At 55.8% G+C, this 22,450-nt stretch overlaps 1 protein-coding gene across 23 annotated transcripts in view; it reads left to right on the plus strand.

Moving 5' to 3' along the window:
- Nucleotides 1-22,450, plus strand: part of MYO18A (myosin XVIIIA) — a 102,875-nt gene that overhangs the window by 66,682 nt on the left and 13,743 nt on the right. For all 23 annotated transcript variants that reach the window (XM_060646849.3, XM_060646851.3, XM_060646852.3 and 20 more), the window contains 18 exons: nt 3,620-3,729; nt 6,839-6,904; nt 9,873-10,001; nt 10,694-10,837; nt 11,222-11,311; nt 11,459-11,578; nt 11,781-11,892; nt 12,307-12,434; nt 12,716-12,870; nt 14,645-14,768; nt 14,855-15,055; nt 15,621-15,731; nt 16,455-16,559; nt 16,882-17,028; nt 17,405-17,518; nt 18,870-18,986; nt 19,158-19,241; nt 19,655-19,792. In XM_060646849.3, the coding sequence (XP_060502832.2) occupies nt 3,620-3,729; nt 6,839-6,904; nt 9,873-10,001; nt 10,694-10,837; nt 11,222-11,311; nt 11,459-11,578; nt 11,781-11,892; nt 12,307-12,434; nt 12,716-12,870; nt 14,645-14,768; nt 14,855-15,055; nt 15,621-15,731; nt 16,455-16,559; nt 16,882-17,028; nt 17,405-17,518; nt 18,870-18,986; nt 19,158-19,241; nt 19,655-19,792 (2,195 nt within the window). The remainder of the gene's footprint in view (nt 1-3,619; nt 3,730-6,838; nt 6,905-9,872; nt 10,002-10,693; nt 10,838-11,221; nt 11,312-11,458; nt 11,579-11,780; nt 11,893-12,306; nt 12,435-12,715; nt 12,871-14,644; nt 14,769-14,854; nt 15,056-15,620; nt 15,732-16,454; nt 16,560-16,881; nt 17,029-17,404; nt 17,519-18,869; nt 18,987-19,157; nt 19,242-19,654; nt 19,793-22,450) is intronic.

Raw genomic sequence — 22,450 nt, forward strand, 5'->3', positions numbered from 1 at the left:
CTGAACTCGTCATAGACATTAACTCATTAATTTTCCCAACAATCTCATAAGCCATAGGTGCTATTACCATCCCCAGATGAGGAGACTGAGGCTTAGAGATGTTAAGTAGCTTGCCTGGGGTCACACAGCTCTTGAGTGGTACAGCGAGATTTGACCCAGGTGGACCAGCTTCCAAGTCCATGCCTCTTGAGTAGGGCTTCATTAGCCTGAGAAGTTAAGGGTTGCCAGATTTCTGCCCTTTTTCCTTTTGATAGAACTGGCAGGGTCCCACCGCCCATAGCCAGATCCCCTTGAGGCATCCCCATGGACTCCATCACTTTTCCTTAGCAGCCAAAGCCAAAATACGGGCTCCCTTCCCTGCTCTAAATAAATCATTGATCTGTCCCCACGTCTTGATATGGAGTTGGTGTTTATTATTTCAAAACCAGATTGTTACCGCTCTGAACCAAAATCAATGTGCTTTACTCAAACAAGCAGATCGATGAGGCCAGCAGCGGCAGGCCCCCCTCCCCTCGCCCAGTCCCCAGCCACCATCGATAGCGCTGATGATTAATTAAGATGCCAGGCGTCCGGACCTGCTATCCTGGCCCATCAATTTAATTGCAATTCAGATACAATCAATAGCTCACTTTGTCTTGGCCCCTCAGCGGCCCCCGCCTCCTGTTTCAATTATCGGGCACACGCATCAGCCTCATCTCCCAGTTGGAGGGTTTCCCAGAGCTGGCTAGGCCGGTGGAGTGGAGCGAGCCCCCGACTAGCTGTCAAGAGCCCGGCTTTGGAGTCCAGTTCTGCCTCTAGCTGCAGCGTCTGTGACCTTGAGCAAGCCGTTCGGTCCACCTCCTCGGCCTCAGCTTCCATGCCTGGAAGATGAGTTGTATCTGCTCTAAGACCCCTTTTCAGTTTAAATTCTGTGAATCTGTAAGAGTGGCTCTCGTGGCCCTCTGCTACAGGCTCTGGTTCCCTCAAGTGGCTCAGGGTAACTTCCTCCTGGCCACCATCCCGACCTTGCTCCAGGCTAGAAGCCATCTGACCCTTGCCCTCACCTCAAGCCTTAGGGAGGTCTCTGCTAGAGGTAACACTCTTCAGGGAAAGAGAATCTATAAGTCTTGGTCACTCAGCCTAAGGCTCAAGGTCAGGATAGGAGCACTAAGGGTGCCCTTTCTGTGTCTTGCTTCAGTGGACTGAGGAAAGGAAGGTAGCATTTTATTGAACACCCATTATGTGAGCCACACTGTGGTTTCTACATATTTTGTCATTCAAGCCCCATGACTACCATGCAAGATAAGTGGTAGGTCCACCATTTAAAGATCAGGAGACTGAGAGTCAGAAATGTTGAGTTGGGAATTCAAGCTGGTGCAGCCACTCTGCAAAACAGTATGGAGGTGCCTCAAAAAACTAAAAATAATTTTACGACCCAGCAATTGCACTACTAGGCATTTATCCAAGGGATATGGGTGTGCTGTTTCGAAGGGACACATGCCCCCCCCCATGTTTATAGCAGCACTATCAACAATAGCCAAAGTATGGAAAGAGCCCAAATGTCCATCAGTGGATGAATGGATAAAGATGTGGTATATATATACAATGGAGTATTACTCAGCAATCAAAAAGAATGAAATCTTGCCATTTGCAACTACGTAGATGGAACTGGAGGGCATTATGCTAAGTGAAATTAGTCAGAGAAAGACAAAAATCATATGAGGACTTTAAGAGACAAAACAGATGAACATAAGGGAAGGGAAACAAAAATAATATAAAAACAGGGAGGGGGACAAAACATAAGAGACTCATAAATATGGAGAAAAAACAGAGGGTTACTGGAGGGGTTGTGGGAGGGGGGATGGGCTAAATGGGTCAGGGGCACTAAGGAATCTACTCCTGAAATCATTGTTGCACTATATGCTAACTAATTTGGGTGTAAATTTAAAAAAATAAAATAAAATAAATGCTATTTACAAGTATCCTCTAATCGGTGAATGGATAAAGAAGATGTAGTATATATATATATATATATATATATACAATGGAATATTATTCAGCCATAAAAAGAATGAAATCTTGCCATTTGCAATGACATGGATGTCATTAGAGAGAGTATAGTAGAGTATACTAGAGTATACTAGAGAGAGTCAACTAGAGAGTATAACGCTAAGCAAAATAAGTCTGTGAGAAAAAGACAAATACCATAAGTTTTCACTCATATGTGGAATTTAAGAAACAAAACAAACGAGCAACGGGGGAAAAGAGAGAGAGAGAGAGAGAGAGAGAGAGAGAGAGAAATCAAGAAACAGACTCTTAACTAGAGAGAACAAACTGATAATTGACCAGAGGAGAGAGGGCTAGGGAGGGTGGATGAAACAGGTGATGAGCACTGGGTGATGTATGGAGTTGTTGAATCACTATATTGTATACCTGAAACTAATATAATACTAGATGCTAGCTAACTGGAATTAAAATAAGAACCTAAAATGGAAAAAAGTACACCAGTCTAAAATTAAAATTTTGTTTTTCTCTCTGTTAAAAAGAAGACTTTCTTAGATTATTGATCTGCTCTTGATAAGAAACCACAACATTTTTTTTTTCTTTATCTACCCAGAAAAACAAGGTTTCTATATTTGTTTTTATCAGGGCTCTAATTACCTAAGAAACCTAAAACTTGTCTATATTAAAGGAGCTGAGTTTTGCTAAAAATTATATAACCTTCTATAGAATCTCTTAGTGCCATTTTGGTTAAAACTTAAAACTTAAGTTGTATAATGATCCGTAATCCTATTTAAGCATGTGCTTTCAAACTTTTTGATATTTTTTTTAAATTTTTTTTTATGTTTATTTATTTCCGAGACAGAGACAGAGCATGAGTGGGGAAGGGGCAGAGAGAGAGGGAGACACAGAATCAGAAGCGGGCTCCAGGCTCTGAACTGTTAGCACAGAGCCTAATGTGGGGCTCGAACTCACAAACTGTGAGATCATGACCTGAGCCGAAGTCGGTCACTCAACCGACTGAGCCACCCAGGTGCCCCCAAACTTTTTGATATTTTTAACAAACTTCCCAAAACTTTACATTCTAAATAAAGTTTTTTGTGACTAAAAAAAAGAAAGAAAGAAATGTTGAGTGGGTCACCCAAGATCACATGATGCTAAGAGCCAGGGTCAGGATTCCAACCCCAAGCCTGTGCACTTTTCCTCTCAGCTACTCTCTGTTGCCCTATTTTCTGTTTCCTTATTAAGCCCTGAAGACATTGTTCTCTCTGGGTTCGAACAGAGTCACAGACTCGGAGCCTAGAAAGCATCTTAGAGGTCATCCCGGCTTTCTTCTCCAGGTGGTCCGCCATCCTCCGTTTGCACACCTCACTGACAAGGAGCTTGCTTCCTTCTAAGGGAAACTGTTCCCTTTGTAACCTTGAAATCCCGCTGGAGGGCAGCCTCCTGTCCCTTGCACCTGCCTCTTCCCTCTCCACCCCTCTTTCCTGGGCCTGCCTCAGCCACGGCCTCTCCTCCCCCTTGAGTTTCTTCCCCTTCCAGTGACGTCCCTGCCTGCTACCTGGGTGCCAGTGGCCATCGGGCGTGCCGGGAGCAGACGGGGTGCTGAAGGACCGACTCTGGACCGCCCTCTCTTTAGGTTACCCTGACCACATGGTATTTTCCGAGTTCCGCCGCCGCTTTGACGTCCTGGCACCACACCTGACCAAGAAACATGGGCGCAACTACATCGTGGTGGATGAAAGGCGGGTAGGTCTGGACCCCAGATTCCTCTTCAGACCCCACTCCAAGCGGCTACCTTTCCTCCCCTAGAGAGACCCAGGCTGGCCCTTGCTCAGGCTCCTGGTTTTGGCCGACCGGGGCCGGGACAGGGGCACATGGCAGCCAAGCTGTGGCGGTGGGGAGAGGGCAGCTTGGGGAGTCAGAGAAGAGCACCCCCTCTGGAGGCCAGCGCTCTGGCGAGCTGGTCGTCTAAGAGCCTCCCAGGTGGCAGATTGGAACTAATGTTTTGGGTGTACCATTGGTAGCACCTGGGCCCTTCAGCCTCAACTCCCACATCACAGACTGGTTCCCACAGCAGGAAGCTGTCCAGAGGTGAGGCAAGCAACCCTCTTAGGGAGAAGATTGGTGTGGTTAAGGCCTCCTGGGCCAGGGTAAGCCGGAGGCTCCTGGGCCCCTTGTCAGCACAGGGTGGTGAACTCATGGCTGCAGAAAGGGAGGCCTCCCTGCCATTCTGGGCTATCTCTCAGGCTATCACTCCCCAGAGGAGCCCTGCAGACAGCCAGAGGGATCCTTGAGCAGAGGACCCCTCTTTCACTGTGCTCTGGCCTCAGGCTCCCAGCCTGACTCTGAAGGCATCTCAGACCTTACCTTGGCTTCCCTAAGACGGAGAATGGGGCTGAATGAGGCAGAAAGCCCCCATCCCCTTGCCCCCTGAGTCACAGACCCATATTCACGGAGGCCTCTAAAACTTCTTTCCATCCAGGACTTGCCAGTGTCCTAGGCAAGCTTGCTGTGGATGTAGATGACCCAGCCCCCCTCTGTCTGACCCCTGACCTTTATTCCAGCCTCCCACTCCTGGCTACACCCAGCACCTTGTCATCCCTGGAAACACTTCACTTCAGAAATCTTAAATTCTAACGTGGCCTTCTCTGATCACAGCCCTCTACCTGTGCACCTCACTTCTCTCCTCTCAGGACACTTGCTCTTTGACCCTGTTGAGACCTCTCGCTTCTGGACCCCACTCCATTCCCTTCTAACTTTCCTTCCTTTTCCACTCAGCCTCAATGCCGTGGTCCAGACCTCCCATCACTTGGTCTTCGTCACCTTCAGCTCTCCTGAGCCTCCCATGGCACCCGCCCCCCGCCCATGCCCCCCCCCCCAAACAACACACACACACACACACACACACACACACTAGGGCCAGCCTCCAGGCATCTGTGCTCCTCCATTTGGGACTTCCAAGAGCTGTGGGAGAAAATTATACAATTGGGTAGACTTGAAGTCCTACAGGTTCCTGGCCTCCAGCCTCAACGGGGCCCTTGACATGGCCCAGCAAGTTTTTCATATGCCCCATCCTTCCCTGGCCCCTATTCTAAGCTCCTTCCCTGCTGTTCCATTCTCCATCTTTCTCCTCAAATTTCCCCCTACCACACCTTCCCACATCATCCGCCCAGCAATTGACCTTGCCTCTAAATGCTAATAAAATTGAGGTTCCAACTTCCTCCTCTGCCTTCTGTACACTTCTCTTCAGATGCCTCCCTCCTCAGCCCTCCTGTCCGGGTGGGAGAGGTAGCCCTCCCCTCATCCAGTCCCTTCCTTCTGTGCTTTGGAATCCATTCCTGGTGGCTCCCTGGAGGCCTGCTCCATCAGTGGTAATTGTTCTCTCTCTCTCCTGTTCCTTCAGCCTCTCCTTTTTCTGTCCACAGAGAAACATGCTGCAGACACTGTGCTCAGAAAAGAGGCTCCCGTCAACCCTCTCTCACCCCAGACTATTGTCTGTCACTGACCTGCCCCCGTCCCACCGCCATCCATCCCTCCACCCTCAGCTGCCTAGATCCTGGCCCTGACACCCTGGGACTGGTCTCCTATTGCCCCGTGGCCTCCATGTTGCCAGCGCTAATGGGCACTTTTCTGTGCTTCTTGGCCCATGTGACTCTCTTGACAACTCTGTTCTTTTGGAAACATTCTCTGCTCTGTTTCTTTGCTGCCACTCCTGGCTTTGCTCTGGTCTCTCTATTCTTTCTTTCTTTGTCCCTCTGAGCTTCCTTTCTTCTACCTCCCCCTTCCTTTAAGACGCTCTCCCTGGATGTCCATGTTTTCTATTCTACAGCCTCTTCCTGGGCAACCTCATTCACACCCATCACTTCAACTACTGTCTACGTATTGACGACTATCAAATCAATACCTGTAGCCCAGGCCTCTCTCCTGAACTTCAGACATGCATTTCTATCTAGCCGTTTTCTGGACTTCTCTACCTGACCTTATAACACCTCAAACTCAGAGCGTTCAGACCAAACTGATTCGATTCCATCGCCCCCCAAACCTACTCTTGCCCTTCCGTTTCCTACCTTGGAGAATGGCACCATTAACTGTTTAGCTACAGAAGTCAGAAACCTCAGTCGTCTACCCTGCCCTCTCACATGTGGCAAGGCTCTGCCTCCTTGACATCATCTGCATTTCCGCCTCATTCTCTTCCCTGTGTGTCAGGCTCTAGCCTCCCCTCTTATGAATTACTGCAGTAACTGCCTAAGGGATCTCCGTCCATTCTCCCACCGTGTGCCAGTGGGATCACTGAAAAATGCAAATCTGATCATGTCCCTCCTTGAGAGAGCCCTCCATGGGTTCTCAAAGCACACAGGCGCCTCACCCTTTGGCTACTGCCCCCCTGTCTAGTTGCACCTTAGCTGCCCTATCCCCTTCACTCCTGCTGTACTCAACTGTCTGGTTTCCTTGGTGCATTGTTGTAGTCTCCAGGCCTTTGCTCATGCCCGTCCCTCTGCCCGAAATGCCTCGTCTCCTACTTTGGCTAATTCTTACTTGTAGCTAAAGACTCAACACAAGCAACACCTCCTCCAGGATGCCTTCCATGGTTCCCTTGTCTGACCTAGTGCCTCTCCTCAGTGTACTTCACTAATTCACTTGTTTCACCCCCCAACAAGACTTGTTCCTCTCGTAGTCATCTTTACGTCCCCAGAATCCAACACAGTGCCTGACACTGCAGATGCCCACTGAGGGTGCTTGTTGAATAAGTAACAGACTGTCTCAGTGGAGGATGGGAAAGGCTCGTGACTGGGCAGAGTCCTGCGTGGAGACAGGGGTGGTCCCTGGCCTCCCTGACAGGGGCATGTCTCTGCAGGCAGTGGAGGAGCTGCTGGAGTCCCTCGACCTGGAGAAGAGCAGCTGCTGCATGGGCCTGAGCCGGGTGAGTCGTCCCTACAGGAAGGCAGCTGGGCCGTCCCTCTCCGGTCACCCTTGTCCAGACAGCTGGCCCTTCCCTTCTGCCGCAAACTTGACTTTCCCTCCCTCTGAATAACTGGCTTGTTCAGTGCCATGAACACCCCTGTGATGTCAGGAGGGAGTGAGTGGGTTGGAAGGTGGCCCTGAACTTGGCCTGAGTCCTGGTGTGGGGAGTGGGGGAGACAGAAGGGAGGAAAGCCGGACAAAGCAGGAGGGCAGGAGTTGTCCAGGGGACCCTTTGGTGAGTCATCCAGGGCCGCCAGGGTCCCAGAAGAGCAAGCAGGACACAGTGAGGCTGGGCCGGCACCACCTGCCCACAAGCCCGATTCCTCATCTGAATGGAACGTGGCATATAAAAGGCAGGCACGCCCGGTCTGGGTGCCGGTCTGCCGAACTGCTGTCAGGCGAGCGTCCCTCCCGCAGACAGGAGCCCTGCGCGCCCCTCTGTCCTGAGACTTGACAGGTGGCATCCACGTATGTGCCCCGAGGGCTGTGGTGGGAGGGAGAGCATTTGGGAGCCACAAAGAGGGTTCTGAACCTGTCCACCTGTCAGCAGGGAAGGAGGGAACTCCGGGTCCCAGGGCTTCGTGGGGAGCGTGAAGTGGAAGGAGATGCTCGCAGAAAAGGCTCGGTGTTGCTTGTCCGCTCTGTTGTCTCTGTTCTGTATTCTGAGTCACAGTCTCACCCTTCCCTTTCCCGTCCCCTGGCTGTATCTGTGTCTCTGCTGGTTTTCCCTTTTCCTTGGGGCCCTGGCAGTTCCTGCTGGTCTCTTCCTTGGCTTCTGGCTCATCATTTTGTTTCTTTCTTTGTTCTCTGGGTCTTCTGTGGTCCCACTCTTTTTGTGTCATTTTTCTGGTTTAGGTCTCACTGTGTCTGACTCGACCTCTGCCATCCCCAACCATCTGTGAGCCCAGGGGCTGCCAGCTGAGTTTCCTCCCTGGGAAGCCTGCAGTCCAAGGTTTCACTTCAGCCTCTTGGTCTCTTGGGCAGGCTCCTACCCCTCTGGCAGGCAGGACTGCTGCTGGCTGGCATTGGGGTGGCACTTCCTCCAAGGCACGTCTCGGGCAGGAGTGGGCCTGTGCAGGCTGGTCCTCTTCTCGGCTGCCATCTCAGACCCTCTGCTGCATCCCAGGTGCCTGGCCGAGACGGGCCAGCCCCAGGGCACACTCGTGCTCAGAGAGGAATTAGGGGCAAAGCTGGATGTTTGCTCACATCTGATTTGGGGGAGAAATTTCAGGGCTTCTAGGCTGTGGTTGGGCTGGCTGGTGAGCAAAGATTCCATGTGTTGGTCGCATTGCGGCTGAGGAGGCGGTCTCAGTCTGAGCCCACAGGACCCTGAGGGTTCAGGCAGGGTGTTTGGGGATCTGAGAGTCTCTTGAAATTTGCAAAATTTGTGTGGATGGGTATGTGGGGGAGGAGAGGGCTCCGAGCTTTCACCTAATACTCAAAAGGACTCTTAACCCCACCAATGTACAGCTGCTCAGGAGAGGTCTAAGGTTCCCTGCCCCAGTGCCTAGACCACCATTTCTCTTCTCATTGTGAGACACTGAGAATGGGGGCCGCTCTCCATCCCGTAACCCGCCACCTCCCTTCTTCGGCCCTAGTCGGACACCCACGTGCGCTGGCCACTAGCCCATGTGTCCACCTCTGGGGGGGCTTGGATATTCCCCACCCCCTGGTAGAGTCTCAGGCTCACACATTGTGGGAAATGAAGGCTCAGGTAGGGCTTGAGGCCCATAGGAGATCCCAGGCACTCAGCCCCAGCATGGGATTTGGGGAAACGTTGCAGAGGACCAAGCTGGCTTTCTCCTAGGCCAGCCCCAGGGGACTAAGTTTCTGTGGAGTCGCCAGAGGCAAAGCTTTCTCGGCAGAAAGTGTAGGCCCTCTCCCCACTTCTTCACTGAAGGAGGAGTCTGGGGATATTGGTTCTGAGTGTTTCCTGTGGAGTTCACATCTTCTCTTGGCCCCCAGAAAGGGAATTTTCTGTGTTCTGGGCAAGGTGGAGGTGGGCATATTCCCGGATATCCGTTTGCCCTCTGTGAGGATCCTAGAGTCTTTTTTCACCTATATATTTCCCCCTCTTCTTCTCTTAGCAGGGGAAATTTTACCCAGCCCCAGCTCAGAGCACCAAAGAGTGAGAGGAAATGCTGGATGTAGGGGCGCCCAGCTGGTTCCTCTCATGTCTGCTCTCCAGCCCCCAAACCTGTACAACAGGTCCCTTGATGGGGCCAACCCCCGCCCACCCCACTGGCTTCTTCATGAGATGAAACCTGGGGGTGTGTGTGTGTGTGTGTGTGTGTGTGTGTGTGTGTGTGTGGAGGTGGGATGTTGGCACATGAAAGAGGAGACTGTCTAAAATGAAACTGAGTGGGGAGGGTGCAGGGAGGGTACCCCCTGCCCCTTGCCGCACCCTTTCTCTGCCCACGGCTGCTGGACCTTTCTCTTCTCACACACATTCCCCACCATCCACTTCACCTGATCCGAGGTGGCTGGAGCCTGCGGTGGGCCCTGCGGTGGGCTGTGGGCCCAGGGGGCAAGGACGGTGTTGCTGGCAGTCCTGGGGGAAGAAGCCACCGTAGATGTTGCTGAGGGGTGTCCTGTCCCCATTTGACAGTGGCCGCTTCATTTCCTTCTTGTCCCAGATTCCTTCCCTTTGACTTCCCTCTCCTTTTATCTCTCTTTGAAGTTAGATTTCCCACCCTACTCCTCTCCTTCCAAAACACCGCCCCAGCCCCCAGCCTGGGCCTCCTCCCTCAGCCATCCTGGGGCCTCTCCTTTCTCCTTCCCTCCTCTCTTGTTCCCTTGGATTTTCAGGTTCTTCCCAGGCCAAGGGCCCCCTCCCAGGCCTGCCCGTCTCCTATGCCAGCTGCCTGTTCCCCTGCTGGGTTGCCCGCAGCCCATCACCCGCCTTCATCCAGCCTGCTTCTCCACAGGTGTTCTTCAGGGCTGGCACGTTGGCTCGGCTGGAGGAGCAGCGGGACGAGCAGACCAGCAGGAACCTAACCCTGTTCCAGGCGGCCTGCAGGGGCTACCTGGCCCGCCAGCACTTCAAGAAGAAAAAGGTCCCACTCCCCAGCCTAGGTGGCAGAGCTGAGTACCTGGGGTGGGGGCGGGGGTTCAAGGGGACATGCCGGCGCAGGAGGCTGGTCTTGGGGCCATGAGTTATTGTTAGCTGGGGGAGAAGAGGCACGGGCCTCCCAGGGCTAGCATGCCCTGGGCCGGGGCGGGGAATGGGCAGCTCCTGGGTGCCAGAGAGTGTGCTGGTATGCCCAGCTCTGGGGCTGTGTGGCCTGGTCCTAGGGCAGGGGTGGGGGGCAGGGCTTAGGGGAAGGTGGGCTCTGGATCATAGGCTGCTCCATGAAGATTAAGGAGCTGTGTCAGCGACTCCTTTTCTTATTAGCAAGTCCATAAAACAGCCAGCACCGCCGCCTCTTGTGTTTCAGCAAGATTAGGTTTTATAGCACATCTAGGCCAGGGTGCTGGAAATAATCAGGCAGCAAATAAAGCAGATGAAATTATTCCTAATGACGGCAGAGCGGTTAGTGCCCAGTGCGGTGCTCCCAGCGCCGGGCTCTCTGCCGCCCACTCTCTGAGGGATGGGGAGAGGCTGAGAGCCAGGGGTGGTGGAGGGAGTGTTTGAATGGGGCGGGGGCGGGGGGGTTCAACCTGGCCGCTGTGCTGCTGGCGGTGGTGGGGATCCTGGTTGCGCTTGGGACTGAGGTCCCTGTTGTGCACCACCCCCGCTCCAACTCAGATCCAGGACCTGGCCATCCGCTGTGTGCAGAAGAACATCAAGAAGAACAAAGGGGTGAAGGACTGGCCCTGGTGGAAACTCTTTACCACCGTGCGGCCCCTCATCGAGGTGCAGCTGTCCGAGGAGCAGATCCGGAACAAAGACGTACGTAACAGCCCGGGAAGGGCCAAGCCAATGGGAGAGGACAGGTTCATCCGTGTGGTCAAAAGCCTTGCCGGCTTGTCTTGGGCTCCCAAGTCCTCTTTATTTAGTCCAGAGAGCTGGTGTCCTTGAACTATGCCCATCAAACGGAAGGCATCCCTCTGGGGTGCTGGCTAAGCCGCTGGGTAGCCTCTCGGCATAAAATCGCAGGCATCCTTAGCATCTGGGGAAGGGTCCAGGGATAGGAGCCCCTGGGAGGCAGTGGCTTCCTATTCCCCGTGTCCTGGCCCGAGCTTCACCAGCTCCCTTCACCCCAGGGGTGCTGATTCCAGGCCCCAGCCTCCCGCAGTGCCTCTGGCTCACTTTGCCCTCTTTACTGCACCCTAGGAGGAGATCCAGCAACTGCGGAACAAGCTTGAGAAGGTGGAGAAGGAGCGGAACGAGCTTCGGCTCAACAGCGACCGGCTGGAAACCCGGGTGAGTGACTCCCAACACCAGGCCGACTGGCCACCTGTGCAGGGTGCCAGGCCTAGGAAGCGCCCCCCCTCCCCCGCCCCGCCCAGGGGTTCCAGCTGAGTGAGGCAGGCATTTCAACTGGTGGCCACTCCCTCCCCCCAACCCCAGATCTCGGAGCTGACATCGGAGCTGACTGATGAACGCAACACAGGAGAGTCCGCCTCCCAGCTGCTGGACGCAGAGGCCGCCGAGAGGCTCCGAGCCGAGAAGGAGATGAAGGAGCTACAGGTGAGGGCAGGGCCGGGGTGAAGACAGTCGTGCCAGTGACTACCACGCCCTGGTATCCATCCGCTCCCCCCACTGGGGACAGGTGGCCCGGCACCCCTGTCCACCCTGGGTGAGCACGTGACCGTGGTCTGCGTGGCTCAGGGCCCTGGCTGGTACCGAGTGAGGGAGTGGGACGGCAGCCTCATACGCCTCCCCTCTACAGACCCAGTATGATGCGCTGAAGAAGAAAATGGAAGTGATGGAAATGGAGGTGATGGAGGCCCGTCTCATCCGGGCAGCTGAGATCAACGGGGAGGTGGACGATGATGACGCAGGTGGGTGTGAGCCCAGAGGAGCTCGGCAGTGGCCTGAGTGGCAAGCTTGATACCCACCCCTGGGCAGCCGCGCCCCTGGCCTGGGCCCATCCGCCATCCGTAGAGCTGGTGCAAGGCTCCAGTGAAAGAAATAGATGAGAAGGTAGAGGTGCTGGTGAACATAGGGGATCATCATGGAGGGTTATACAGCCGTGATCATGACAGTGTCTGAGGGCCATGGTCCGAGGGTCCCCGGGGAGAGGACAGCACACATAGCCACACACCCTCTCTAGTCTTTTCCTGGCTTGTGAGGAAGCTGTCACTCCAGAGACCTTTCTGAGTCCCTCTGGCCAATTCCACCTGCTTCGTGGCCTCTGCCCCTTCTCAGGGACTCTCAGCAGCTTGGTCCTCCCTTGTCTGCCCCCGACCCTGCAGGTGGTGAGTGGCGCCTGAAGTACGAGCGAGCCATGCGGGAGGTGGACTTCACCAAGAAGCGGCTCCAGCAGGAGTTTGAGGACAAGCTGGAGGTGGAGCAGCAGAACAAGAGACAGCTGGAGAGGCGGGTGAGGCTGGCGGAAGGAGGGCGGCCTGTGCCTGGGAGGGCCTTGGGGCCACGCGGAGCCGGCGAGCCCCCAGGGTCCACCTGTTAGCCTCTCGGTGCTGGGGACACCCAAGGGCAAACAATTGTTAGAGAGTGTCTTTGGTTCCCTGGATGTCCCAGACTTCAACCCACATCCCTGGGTCCCTCCCTCCCTCCCTCCCCCGCCTCCTCCTCCTCCCCTTCTCCGCCCATACTTCCGGGCCCCTCGCTGGCTGCTGACCCTGTGCCCCACCTTGGCCCTAGCTCGGAGACCTGCAGGCCGACAGTGACGAGAGCCAGCGGGCTCTGCAGCAGCTCAAGAAGAAGTGCCAGCGGCTAACAGCTGAGCTGCAGGACACCAAGCTGCACCTGGAGGGCCAGCAGGTCCGCAACCACGAGCTGGAGAAGAAGCAGAGGAGGTGGGTGGGTCCCCCGCCCTGGGCACAGAAGACTTCCTAGAGCAACCCCAACAGGGCTCCCTGCCTCCCCCTCCAGGGAGGAGACAAGGAATGAGGGCCTGAATTGGGTCAGGGACCATGCCTGCATGGTCCCTTGTCCTGGAATGTGTCTCACCCCTGACCTCTGAGGAGCACTCAGGCTGCATCCCCACTGGAGGCCCGCTCGGGCCTTCGCTCTTGGACGTGCTCCCCGCAGTGTGTGCCCATCACCCTGCCTGGACCCAGTAGGACGAGCTCACCCAGGACCCGTGCAGAACGCACCCGCGGCCCTGCCCCTTGCCCCCACCCCGCTCCCCATCTCCCGCTTGCCTCAGCCACACAGACACCCTCTCCTGGCTAATGTTGTTAAACCACCGTGCTACTTCCATCTCATTATGGTAATGACACAAAGGAGGGGGGCAGCCCTCACAGGATAAAATCCAATCTAAATTAATTTCCCTGGCTGGGGATGGGAATGGGACGCCTTTATTAGCAACACCAGGGAACCCACACACCCTGGGAGCAGCAGGGTGCCCCAGGGAGCAGGAACAGCGCCTAGTTCCCCTCTGCAGGGGAGGGCCTCTCAGCAGAGGCCCCGGGTGCCTTGGTGAAGGAACAGCATCACACCCACGACCCTGGGGGTGAGCAGGGCAGAGGCGAGTCCTTCCAGTGACCCCGGGGTTACCCTTGGCCTCCTGGGCGTTTTGCTGTCCTCCCAGCTGGGCGCTGCTTGCAGAGAGTGAGGAGAGACAGATCTTACTCCTCCCTCCCAGCACCGCGCCTCTCTGCTTCCCTAGTTCTCTTCTGTACCCCACCCTCCCTTTCCCATAGAGGCGGGCGCCCTTAGCGGGACGCGTCTCCCCAGCACCCCGATGGCAGTGCCAGCCCGGCCTAGTTACTGTCTCCTGCTGCACTCCCTGCTGGGCAACTTATTAGGTTTCATTTCAGCTGCCCGGAGTTTCCTTACCTTTTTTTTTTTTTTTTTTTTCAATGTGGGGTTGGGTTGGGGGGAGCCATTCAGTTTTCAACAGGAACCTCATTAGCTATTCAGGGAAGGTGTCAAGAGGAATTTCAGCAATTTGCTCCTTATTTAGAGTCACTGGGTGGGAAATAGGAGGCCAGGAGGTAGAGGAGCAAGGAAAGAGGCCTCGACCCTGGCCTGTGTGCCCATCGAAGCGCACTGCCAGCTGGGCACAGTGGGACTGCTGGCTTCCAGCCCGGCGTGGGCTGTCCTGGTGGTGACACGAGTTCTGCTGGGCCTGGCCAGAGGCTGGCACCCAGGGGTGGGGGCCAGAGCCAGCTGCTCATCTAGAGTGGCCAAGATGAACTGTGGAAAGTGAGTGAGATGAGGCAGGACGTCCATTTCTACCTATTTCAGTGCCCACCCGGCCCCTCGTTCTTGGATCTGTTGAAATGGAAAAGGTCAAGACAGCGACTAGGCAGAGTCTATCCACCTCTTCCCTGGAAGCTGTCTGTGGGTCCCTCCTAGGCCCCCCTGGTACAGGGGCTCCTTAGACCGGCACAGTGAAATGCCCCCATCCCAGACCAGGCTGCTCAGCAGGGCGAGGTGGCCTGACCTGTATCCTGGATGTTGCCTCACCCCTGCCCTATCCCCCTGCTTTCGGGCCGTGCGAGGCCGCCTCCGCTTGCATCCTGTCCTATGGTGGCCCTGATTCCTGGTGGCTTCTGGGTGCTGGAGATCCGGACTCTTCCCTGCGCTGGGGGAGCCACCTTGGCCATGCATGTTCCCTCACAGGTTTGACAGCGAGCTGTCGCAGGCGCACGAGGAGGCCCAGCGGGAGAAGCTGCAGCGGGAGAAGCTGCAGCGAGAGAAGGATGCTCTCCTTGCCGAAGCTTTCAGCCTGAAGCAGCAACTGGAGGTGCGTGGGCCACCCGCATCCGTGCCCCATCCCCATCACAGACGCGGGCTGGGCCCCGGCCGGCCTCATCTTCTCTTTTGCTCCAGGAAAAAGACATGGACATTGCGGGGTTCACCCAGAAGGTCGTCTCACTGGAGGCTGAGCTCCAGGACATTTCTTCCCAAGAGTCTAAGGATGAGGCCTCTCTGGCCAAGGTCAAGAAACAGCTCCGGGACCTGGAGGCCAAAGTCAAGGATCAGGAAGAGGAGCTGGATGAGCAGGCGGGGACCATCCAGATGTTGGAGCAGGTGCTACAGGGTTTGGCCGAGGGATGCACCAGCATCCCCCCCTCCCCCACCCCCACCCCCCGCCACTAACCCAGGGAATAGCCGGAGGAGGACAGGTTCCCATGTGCAGTCATTCATTCGTTCCCTTACTCACAAAATGTGGGGTACGCACCTGATCGGTGCCAGCCACAGTGTGAAAGTAATTAAGCTTTCACGTAGCTCTCCGCAAGAACAAATCTTGATTGAGCTCTAGCGTTCAGGGGTTCAGGATGCACAGCAGCCAGGAGGCCCTGAGCCCACCCAGCCCACCCCCCAGCCACCGTGTCAGTCCAGGGAGCTAGAGCCCGAAGGCCAAATGGAAGACCTACAGAATTGTCCCCACCTCTGGCAGCCTCCCCTGGGCCTGGGACAAACATCTAGTGAGGGAGTTCGGCTTCTGTGGAGAAGCTGGCTGCCACAGGAGCAAGGCAGGAGCACAGGGGTATTTCTGGCAGAGACCATCCCCACTCCTGAGCCCAGGGAGCACTGCCCGTCAGGGTGTAGCACTGGGGTCAGGAACCTGGTCCCTATTCCCAACCACCTCCAGGCCAAGCTACGTCTAGAGATGGAAATGGAGCGAATGAGACAGACCCATTCCAAGGAGGTGGAAAGTCGGGATGAGGAGGTGGAGGAGGCCCGGCAGTCATGTCAGAAGAAGGTAAGGTAATGGGCACCTACCCTGTCCCGTACAAACCCTGGTTCCCCCATCACTGCTTTAAAGGAAGGGGTTTAAAGTCAGTTGAGCGTACAACTCTTGATTTTGGCTCAGGTCATGATCTCACAGTTCATGGGATCGAGCCCCAAATTGGGCTTTCCACTGACAGTGCAGAGGCTGCTAGGGATTCTCTCTCTCTCTCTCTGCTCCTCCCCCACTCATTTGCGCCTGTGCGCACTCTCTCTCTCTCTCAGTAAATAAATAAACGTTAAAAAAAATAAAGTAAGGGGTTTTCTGTTTTCCTACCTTAGCCACACTGTCATCCATTGCCATTCTGGACCCGGAACCTCTGCTGGAGACCCTGGCATTGGCTGGGATGTGTGCTCTCGGGGTCGATAGAGAAGCTCAGTCCTTTGAGGCACGAATGCTCCCTGCTTTCTGTGCCAAGCGACAGCTCACTCTGTACCCCTCTGCAGTCAGCTAGCCTGACCCAGCAGGGCCTGCCCACTCCAGAACGAAGCCTCCCACTCAGAACGAAGTCCCTCCTCTCCCTCCCAGGCTGCTTTGAAACCCTAGGAACCCCAGACTTGGGGTCTGGCCCCTTGGGGTCCTCCATGCTCAGCCCGCCCCACAGTTTTCCCAGGGTAGGGGGATCCAGAAGGGAAGGGGACTGGCTGGAAGCAGATGCTGAAGGGACCGGTGGGCCTCTGTCCCCGGGCCCTGCAGTTGAAGCAAATGGAAGTGCAGCTTGAGGAGGAGTATGAGGACAAGCAGAAGGTGCTTCGAGAGAAGCGGGAACTGGAGAGCAAGCTCGCCACGCTCAGCGACCAGGTAAGTGTGGCCTGCTGGCGGGGCCCGGCCAACAGCCTGTACCGTCCGGCCTTAAGGAGGCCATCTCAGGGATACAAAGCTGGGAATGGGGAGGGGGACTGGGCTCCGTAAAGCCCACCGTCATCGTGTGTATAACTGGGGTCATTACCACACACAGCACCCCCAGGCTTTTCTCACTGGCCGGCACGACCCTGGCACTTCCTCTGTTGTTACTTGTTAAGGGGACTCTCAGAATGAGGGCAAGAGTGAACCAGGGGCTTAGGGAAGATAGGAGGAGGCTCTGTGGTGGAACCCAGAGCCCCAGCTTCTGGTGTCCACCCAGGTGAACCAGCGGGACCTGGAGTCAGAGAAGCGGCTCCGGAAAGACTTGAAGCGCACCAAGGCCCTGCTGGCAGATGCCCAGATCATGCTGGACCACCTGAAGAACAACGCACCCAGCAAGAGGGAGATCGCCCAGCTGAAGAACCAGGTATCTTTACAGAGAGGAAGTCGGCAGCTCCAGGGGACTGGTTCTTTCTCCTGCTCCTGCCCCTCAGGGATTCTTGAGTCCTTGAGAAGGAAGGTAACAGGGAAGGGGGAGAAGCCACTTGTAGCAGCCAGACTCCTAGGATCTGTGCCTGCCATACAGCGTGACTGCCAAGCCCCAGGATGGCATGGATGGGTCCCCGTACCCACCCTCCCTGCCACAGCAGATGCCTGTGCGTGCACCCCAACACGCCACAGCCCCGGGGTCAAGCGAACAGAGCGCCTGGGCTCCTTCTCCCCTGTGAGCACCCTGTACAGCCCTCCTGCTCCCAGGGAATGGCTGACGTCTCTCCCTGGGGCGGGGGTGGCTCTGTGTCCAGCTGGAGGAGTCAGAGTTCACCTGTGCAGCGGCCGTGAAAGCGCGGAAAGCAATGGAGGTGGAGATCGAAGACCTGCACCTGCAGATTGATGACATCGCCAAAGCCAAGACCGCGGTGAGGGACTGGGGTGTGCGGGCCAGGCTCGGGGGGGGGGGCGGCTGAAGCAAAATAGAGCTGTACCTGTGGCTCCCTTCCCCCCCAGACGGGGGCCCTGCCCCAGCCCACTCCCTTCACTCCAGGACCTCCTGCAGGGAGAGGGGGCCTCCCCTCCTTCGCCCCTCCCCACTCAGAGCAGAGGCCGGGAGGGGGGCGAGGTGGAAGAGGGAGCCAGCAAGGGCCCATCTCCCTGTTTAACCACCTGCCTGTGGGAGCTTGGCCGCAGGCCCCGACACCATAAATAAAGGCAGCTAATGTGGCTGAGGGATGTAAACAGGTGCCTAGAGATTAGCGGAAGCACCGATAAGAGGATGGGATGGCTCTGTTTCCCTCCTCTTCCCCTGGCCAGCCCACTGACAAGCCCAAGCGGCAGCTAATTAGAGCTTTTATTTAATGCTTCCCTTTTAATTCCCTACCTCTCCCACGGCCCATCCATCGGCCGGGAATTCATTACGGGGATGCGGCCACCAGTACCTCCTTGGGCAGGGAAGGGGGCAGCGGGGAGGCTAGGCTGGGCTCTGGGCTCCGCGGCCCCCCAGCTGGTCACCCATCTGCTGAGAGATGCCAATCTCCCGGGCTTGATTTATCCCCGTGACATTTGTGCTCCTCAGCAGTTTTCAGGTGAGTAATTCAAATTCTTTAATTGTGTTAAAAAAGGCTGTTATAAAATTACCATTTTATTTAAATCCGAGTTAATAAATTTCTTGGCGGAGGCTTCCCCAGCTCCCCACAGCCTGGTAACAAGACGGATGGGGCAGAGAAGGAGCCAACGCAGTCATTTTGGTTTGGAATTACAGGCTAATAGATTCATTCATTTCCTGAAGCTGCTGTTGGCCGTCTCCTCCCCTCCCCCCAGGAGTGGACTGGCTGTGGGGGCTGGATGGCCTGGGAGCAGGCCATGGGGGGCGGGGGGTGGGGGGGGATAATGAGAATCCGAGCTAGCAGAGCTTCCCAGAGTCCAGGGGTCCTTGCCTGAGGCCTGAACGGGGCAGAGTACCTTCAGGTTAGGGCCTAGATTGCTGGTGCCAGGATGATGGGTCATTTGTTCTGGGCAGACCTTTTCTGCCTTCTCATTAGCCTTCAAAGAGCTGCCAGAAAGCAGCTGTCATTTAGCCCAGGGTCTGCCCACGCTGCGAAGACAGCCTTTGTCTCAGCTGCCCGAGCGCCACGGGTCTGGACCAGTGCGTGGACCCGGCCCTGACATCACCCCCTTCCCTTTGGAGGTGGCATGGGGAGGTTCGGATTTGCCACCTGGTGCCGTCGGGCACTCGAGGCCCCATGCCCTCTGATCGGTCTTGCCTCCGTCCAGCTGGAGGAGCAGCTGAGCCGCCTTCAGCGTGAGAAGAATGAGATCCAGAGCCGGCTGGAAGAGGACCAGGAGGACATGAATGAGCTGATGAAGAAGCACAAGGCAGCCGTGGCTCAGGTGCCCCACCACACCCCGCACCACAGACGCTGGCCCTCTGGTCCTCTTCCTAAGCCCCCGCCCCCCATGCCACTTCTCTTGGGAGTCGCGGGCCTGCACTCTATGTGCGGTGTGGTGGGCTGGGGTTTGTGTTCATGGGGGATCCTGCTTCAGCACTCACTCCTTTCCCAGGCCTCGCGGGACTTGGCACAGATGAATGACCTCCAGGCTCAGCTAGAAGAAGCCAATAAAGAGAAGCAGGAGCTGCAGGAGAAGGTGGGGACTTTCTCCCTTGGTAGAGGGTGTGGGGTCCCTGTATGTGGGGGCGGACCCCCAAGCCCGTTGGAAAGCAAGCGCTCCTCTCAGTTATTAGTACTCCACGCCGCCGCAACAATGCACGCGAAGGGCTAGGCTTGGAGCCATATCACCACGGTAGACATTTTGGCTTCAGCTGCCTCATTTCACATTTCTATTCCCTCTCTGGTCCTCGGCTTTCTCCTTTCCCTCCAAAGGGCAAAATCTGTGCCAGCATCGGGCCAGGTGGGGAATGCCTCTGGCTCGGGGCCCTGTCCTCCCACCTCCCCAGTGCATCCCTCCCTCCCTCGGCCCTCTGGTCACCATGGTGATCTTGCCCAGGCTCTGCCCCTCCCTTCTGGGCTCAGCTCTTCTCTTCCTGCCCCCACCCCCAGCTACAAGCCCTCCAGAGCCAAGTGGAGTTCCTGGAGCAGTCCATGGTGGACAAGTCCCTGGTGAGCAGGCAGGAAGCTAAGATCCGGGAGCTGGAGACCCGCCTGGAGTTCGAAAGGACCCAAGTGAAGCGTCTGGAGGTGGGTGCACACTTGTCCTGGTCCATAGCCAGAGCAGGGCAGAGCTGCCCCGGCAGCTGGAGCCACGCATGCTCAGCTGCGCCGGGCAGGCCACGGACGCTCCTCAAGAGGCCCCTGCCAAGCTGCCAGGCCAGCTGACGGGGCGGGTGCCTTCCCCCCGCCCGCCCCTCCTGCTCTCTGGGCACCGTGGAGCCAGCCTGCTTTACATTCTGTTTCCGTGCTTGCTTTCTGCCAAGGGACCAGAGCAGCTTAGCTTTTTGTCTTCATATTTTCCTCCACCATGAGCTCCCCCCGCCAGTCCCCTCACTCGCTCTCGCTCTGCTCTCCTCTCCGGCAGGGTCATAAATATGCAGCGGATGGCGCCACTTCTGTGAGGGCTGAAGTCTGTTCTCTCATCTCACCGCGCTCGCTCTCTCTCTCCCTTCCCTTTTTTATTGCCTTTTTTCCTCACTTCTTCCCACCCTTCTTGTCTCTGCTTTTTCTCCTCTCTCTTTGCTTCTCTCCACGTCTGCCCCCTTCTTTTGCGCTTCTCCTCCCCACCCTCTCCCCACTTCTTCCTCTCTGCCCATCCCATGCCTCCTCTCCCTCTGCTCTTCATCCTTTCCTTCAACCCTCCTCCTGTTCCTGTTCACCCCTCTCCTGCTCTGTCTTGTTATGCCTTCCACCCGTGGCCTCCACACTCCACATCCAGTCCTCTCTGCTCCAGGCTCCGGAAGCCGGCGCGCCCAGCCCCACCCTCCCCGGTAGAGCAGGTGGGAAGAGAGAGGCAGGCAGAATTGTCTCTGGGTGAACACTCCCCTCGCCCTATTTTTAAGTTCTCCTCCTCCCGCTTGAGCTTGTAGACTTGTAGAAGCACCTCCAGGTCTCCATGAGAACTGTGCTCATGGGCGTGCGTGCCAAGGAGCGTCCCTGCCACCTCCCCGGCAGCCCCTCAGCCCGTGAAGCAGGCACCAGGGAAGGGATGGAAACAGGTGACTCTGGAGCTGGCAGTGTGCATTGAGAGGGCATTAGTACCCTTGACCCGGGAAGGAAGTATGGCCGAAGCTCCCAAGATGAGGTCACAGTCCTCAGGAGAGCTAGGGAGAGTTAGGGGGGACCCAGTGATGTTCCTCGGCTACACACCACAGCCTCAGCACAGCTGGTAATATCTTGACCCCCATCTTGCATACAGGAAGGGTTAAATAGGTTGCCTAAGGTCACAAAGCTATCAAGGGGCAGGAGAAGCCATTGATCCGGTGGCTCTGGGGCAGATCTGTATACTTGTCTCCTTTCCTTGTCAACCTCAGTCCCTTTCCTCGGCTCTCTCTGTTTCCCTTCTGCTCAGAAGAGCAGTCTTGTAGTTTAGACGCACAGAATGTTAAACACAAATGGCCCTTAGAAATCATATAGTCCAGGGGCACCTGGATGGCTCAGTCAGTTAAGCGTCCAGCTTCAGCTCAGGTCATGATCTCATAGTTCTTGGGTTCGAGCCCCGCGTCGGGCTCTGTGCTGACAGCTCAGAGCCTGGAGCCTGCTTCGGATTCTGTGTCTCCCTCTCTTCTGCCCCTCCCCCACTCATGCTTGCCCGTGCGCGCGCGCTCTCTCTCTCTCTCTCTCTCTCAAAAACAAATAAAAATCAGAAATCATATAGTCTAGTGCTGTTATTTTAGAGACACAGAGGCTGGGGGGCCTGAGGTGGAGACCCCATGGCCAGTCTGCAGTAGAACCAGAAGCAGGTCCTTCCCTCATGCTCTGCCGCCACCTCCAGGTCATTTCTTGCGCAACGTCCTATGGCCCGGGAGGGAACGATGTATTCAGTTTCTGGAGGAAGAGAGATTCATCAGGCTTAGAGGGATGGCTTTGTGCTTAGAATCTGATGACTGTTTAGTCTCCTAATCCAGGAACTCTCATAAACCATTCACCTCCAAGCACAGGATCTAGCTTTTGGAGCTGCTGGGTTCAGAGTCCCTGAGGGAAGTCCTGCTGACTGTGGAGGCCCCACCCATGGTATCAATGTGGACAGACCCAGGCTGTAGCCAGAGGGTTCCTCCGACCTTGGTCGTGATGATGATGATGATGATGATGATGATGATGATGGCACCTTTCATCATCCCAAGTGCCTTCACATACTTTACCTTATTTAATCTTTAAAAGACCCTGGGGGTGGGGAGGGGCATGACTTGATGGCTCAGTCAGTTAAGCATCTGACTTTGGCTCAGGTCATGATCTTGCGGTTCGTGAGTTTGAGTCCTGCATCGGGCTCTGTGCTGACAATTCAGAGCCTAGAGCTGTTTCGGATTCTGTGTCTCCCTCTCTCTCTGCCCCTCCCTCGCTCACGCTCTGTCTCTCTCTTTCTGTCTCTCTCTCTCTCTCAAAAATAAACAAACATCAAAAAAATTTTTTTTTTAAAAAGACACCAGAGGACTGCGGTAGGTGTTATTCTCCCATATTACAGAAGATAAAGGAAGGGGGCACCTGGGTGGCTCAGTCTGTTAAGCATCTGACTCTCAGCTCAGGTCATGATCTCACAATTCATGGGTTTCAGCTCCGTCTTGGGCTGAGCTGACAGTCTGGAGCCTGCTTGGGATTCTGTCTCTCCTTCTCTCTGCCCCTTTCCTGCTTACTCTGTCTCTTTCTCTCTCTCGCTCTCGTTCTCGCTCTCTCTCTCAAATCAATTAA

The sequence above is a fragment of the Panthera onca genome, chromosome E1 (assembly GCF_046562875.1).
Source record: "Panthera onca isolate mPanOnc1 chromosome E1, mPanOnc1 haplotype 2, whole genome shotgun sequence".
NCBI classification, from domain to species: Eukaryota; Metazoa; Chordata; class Mammalia; order Carnivora; family Felidae; genus Panthera; species Panthera onca.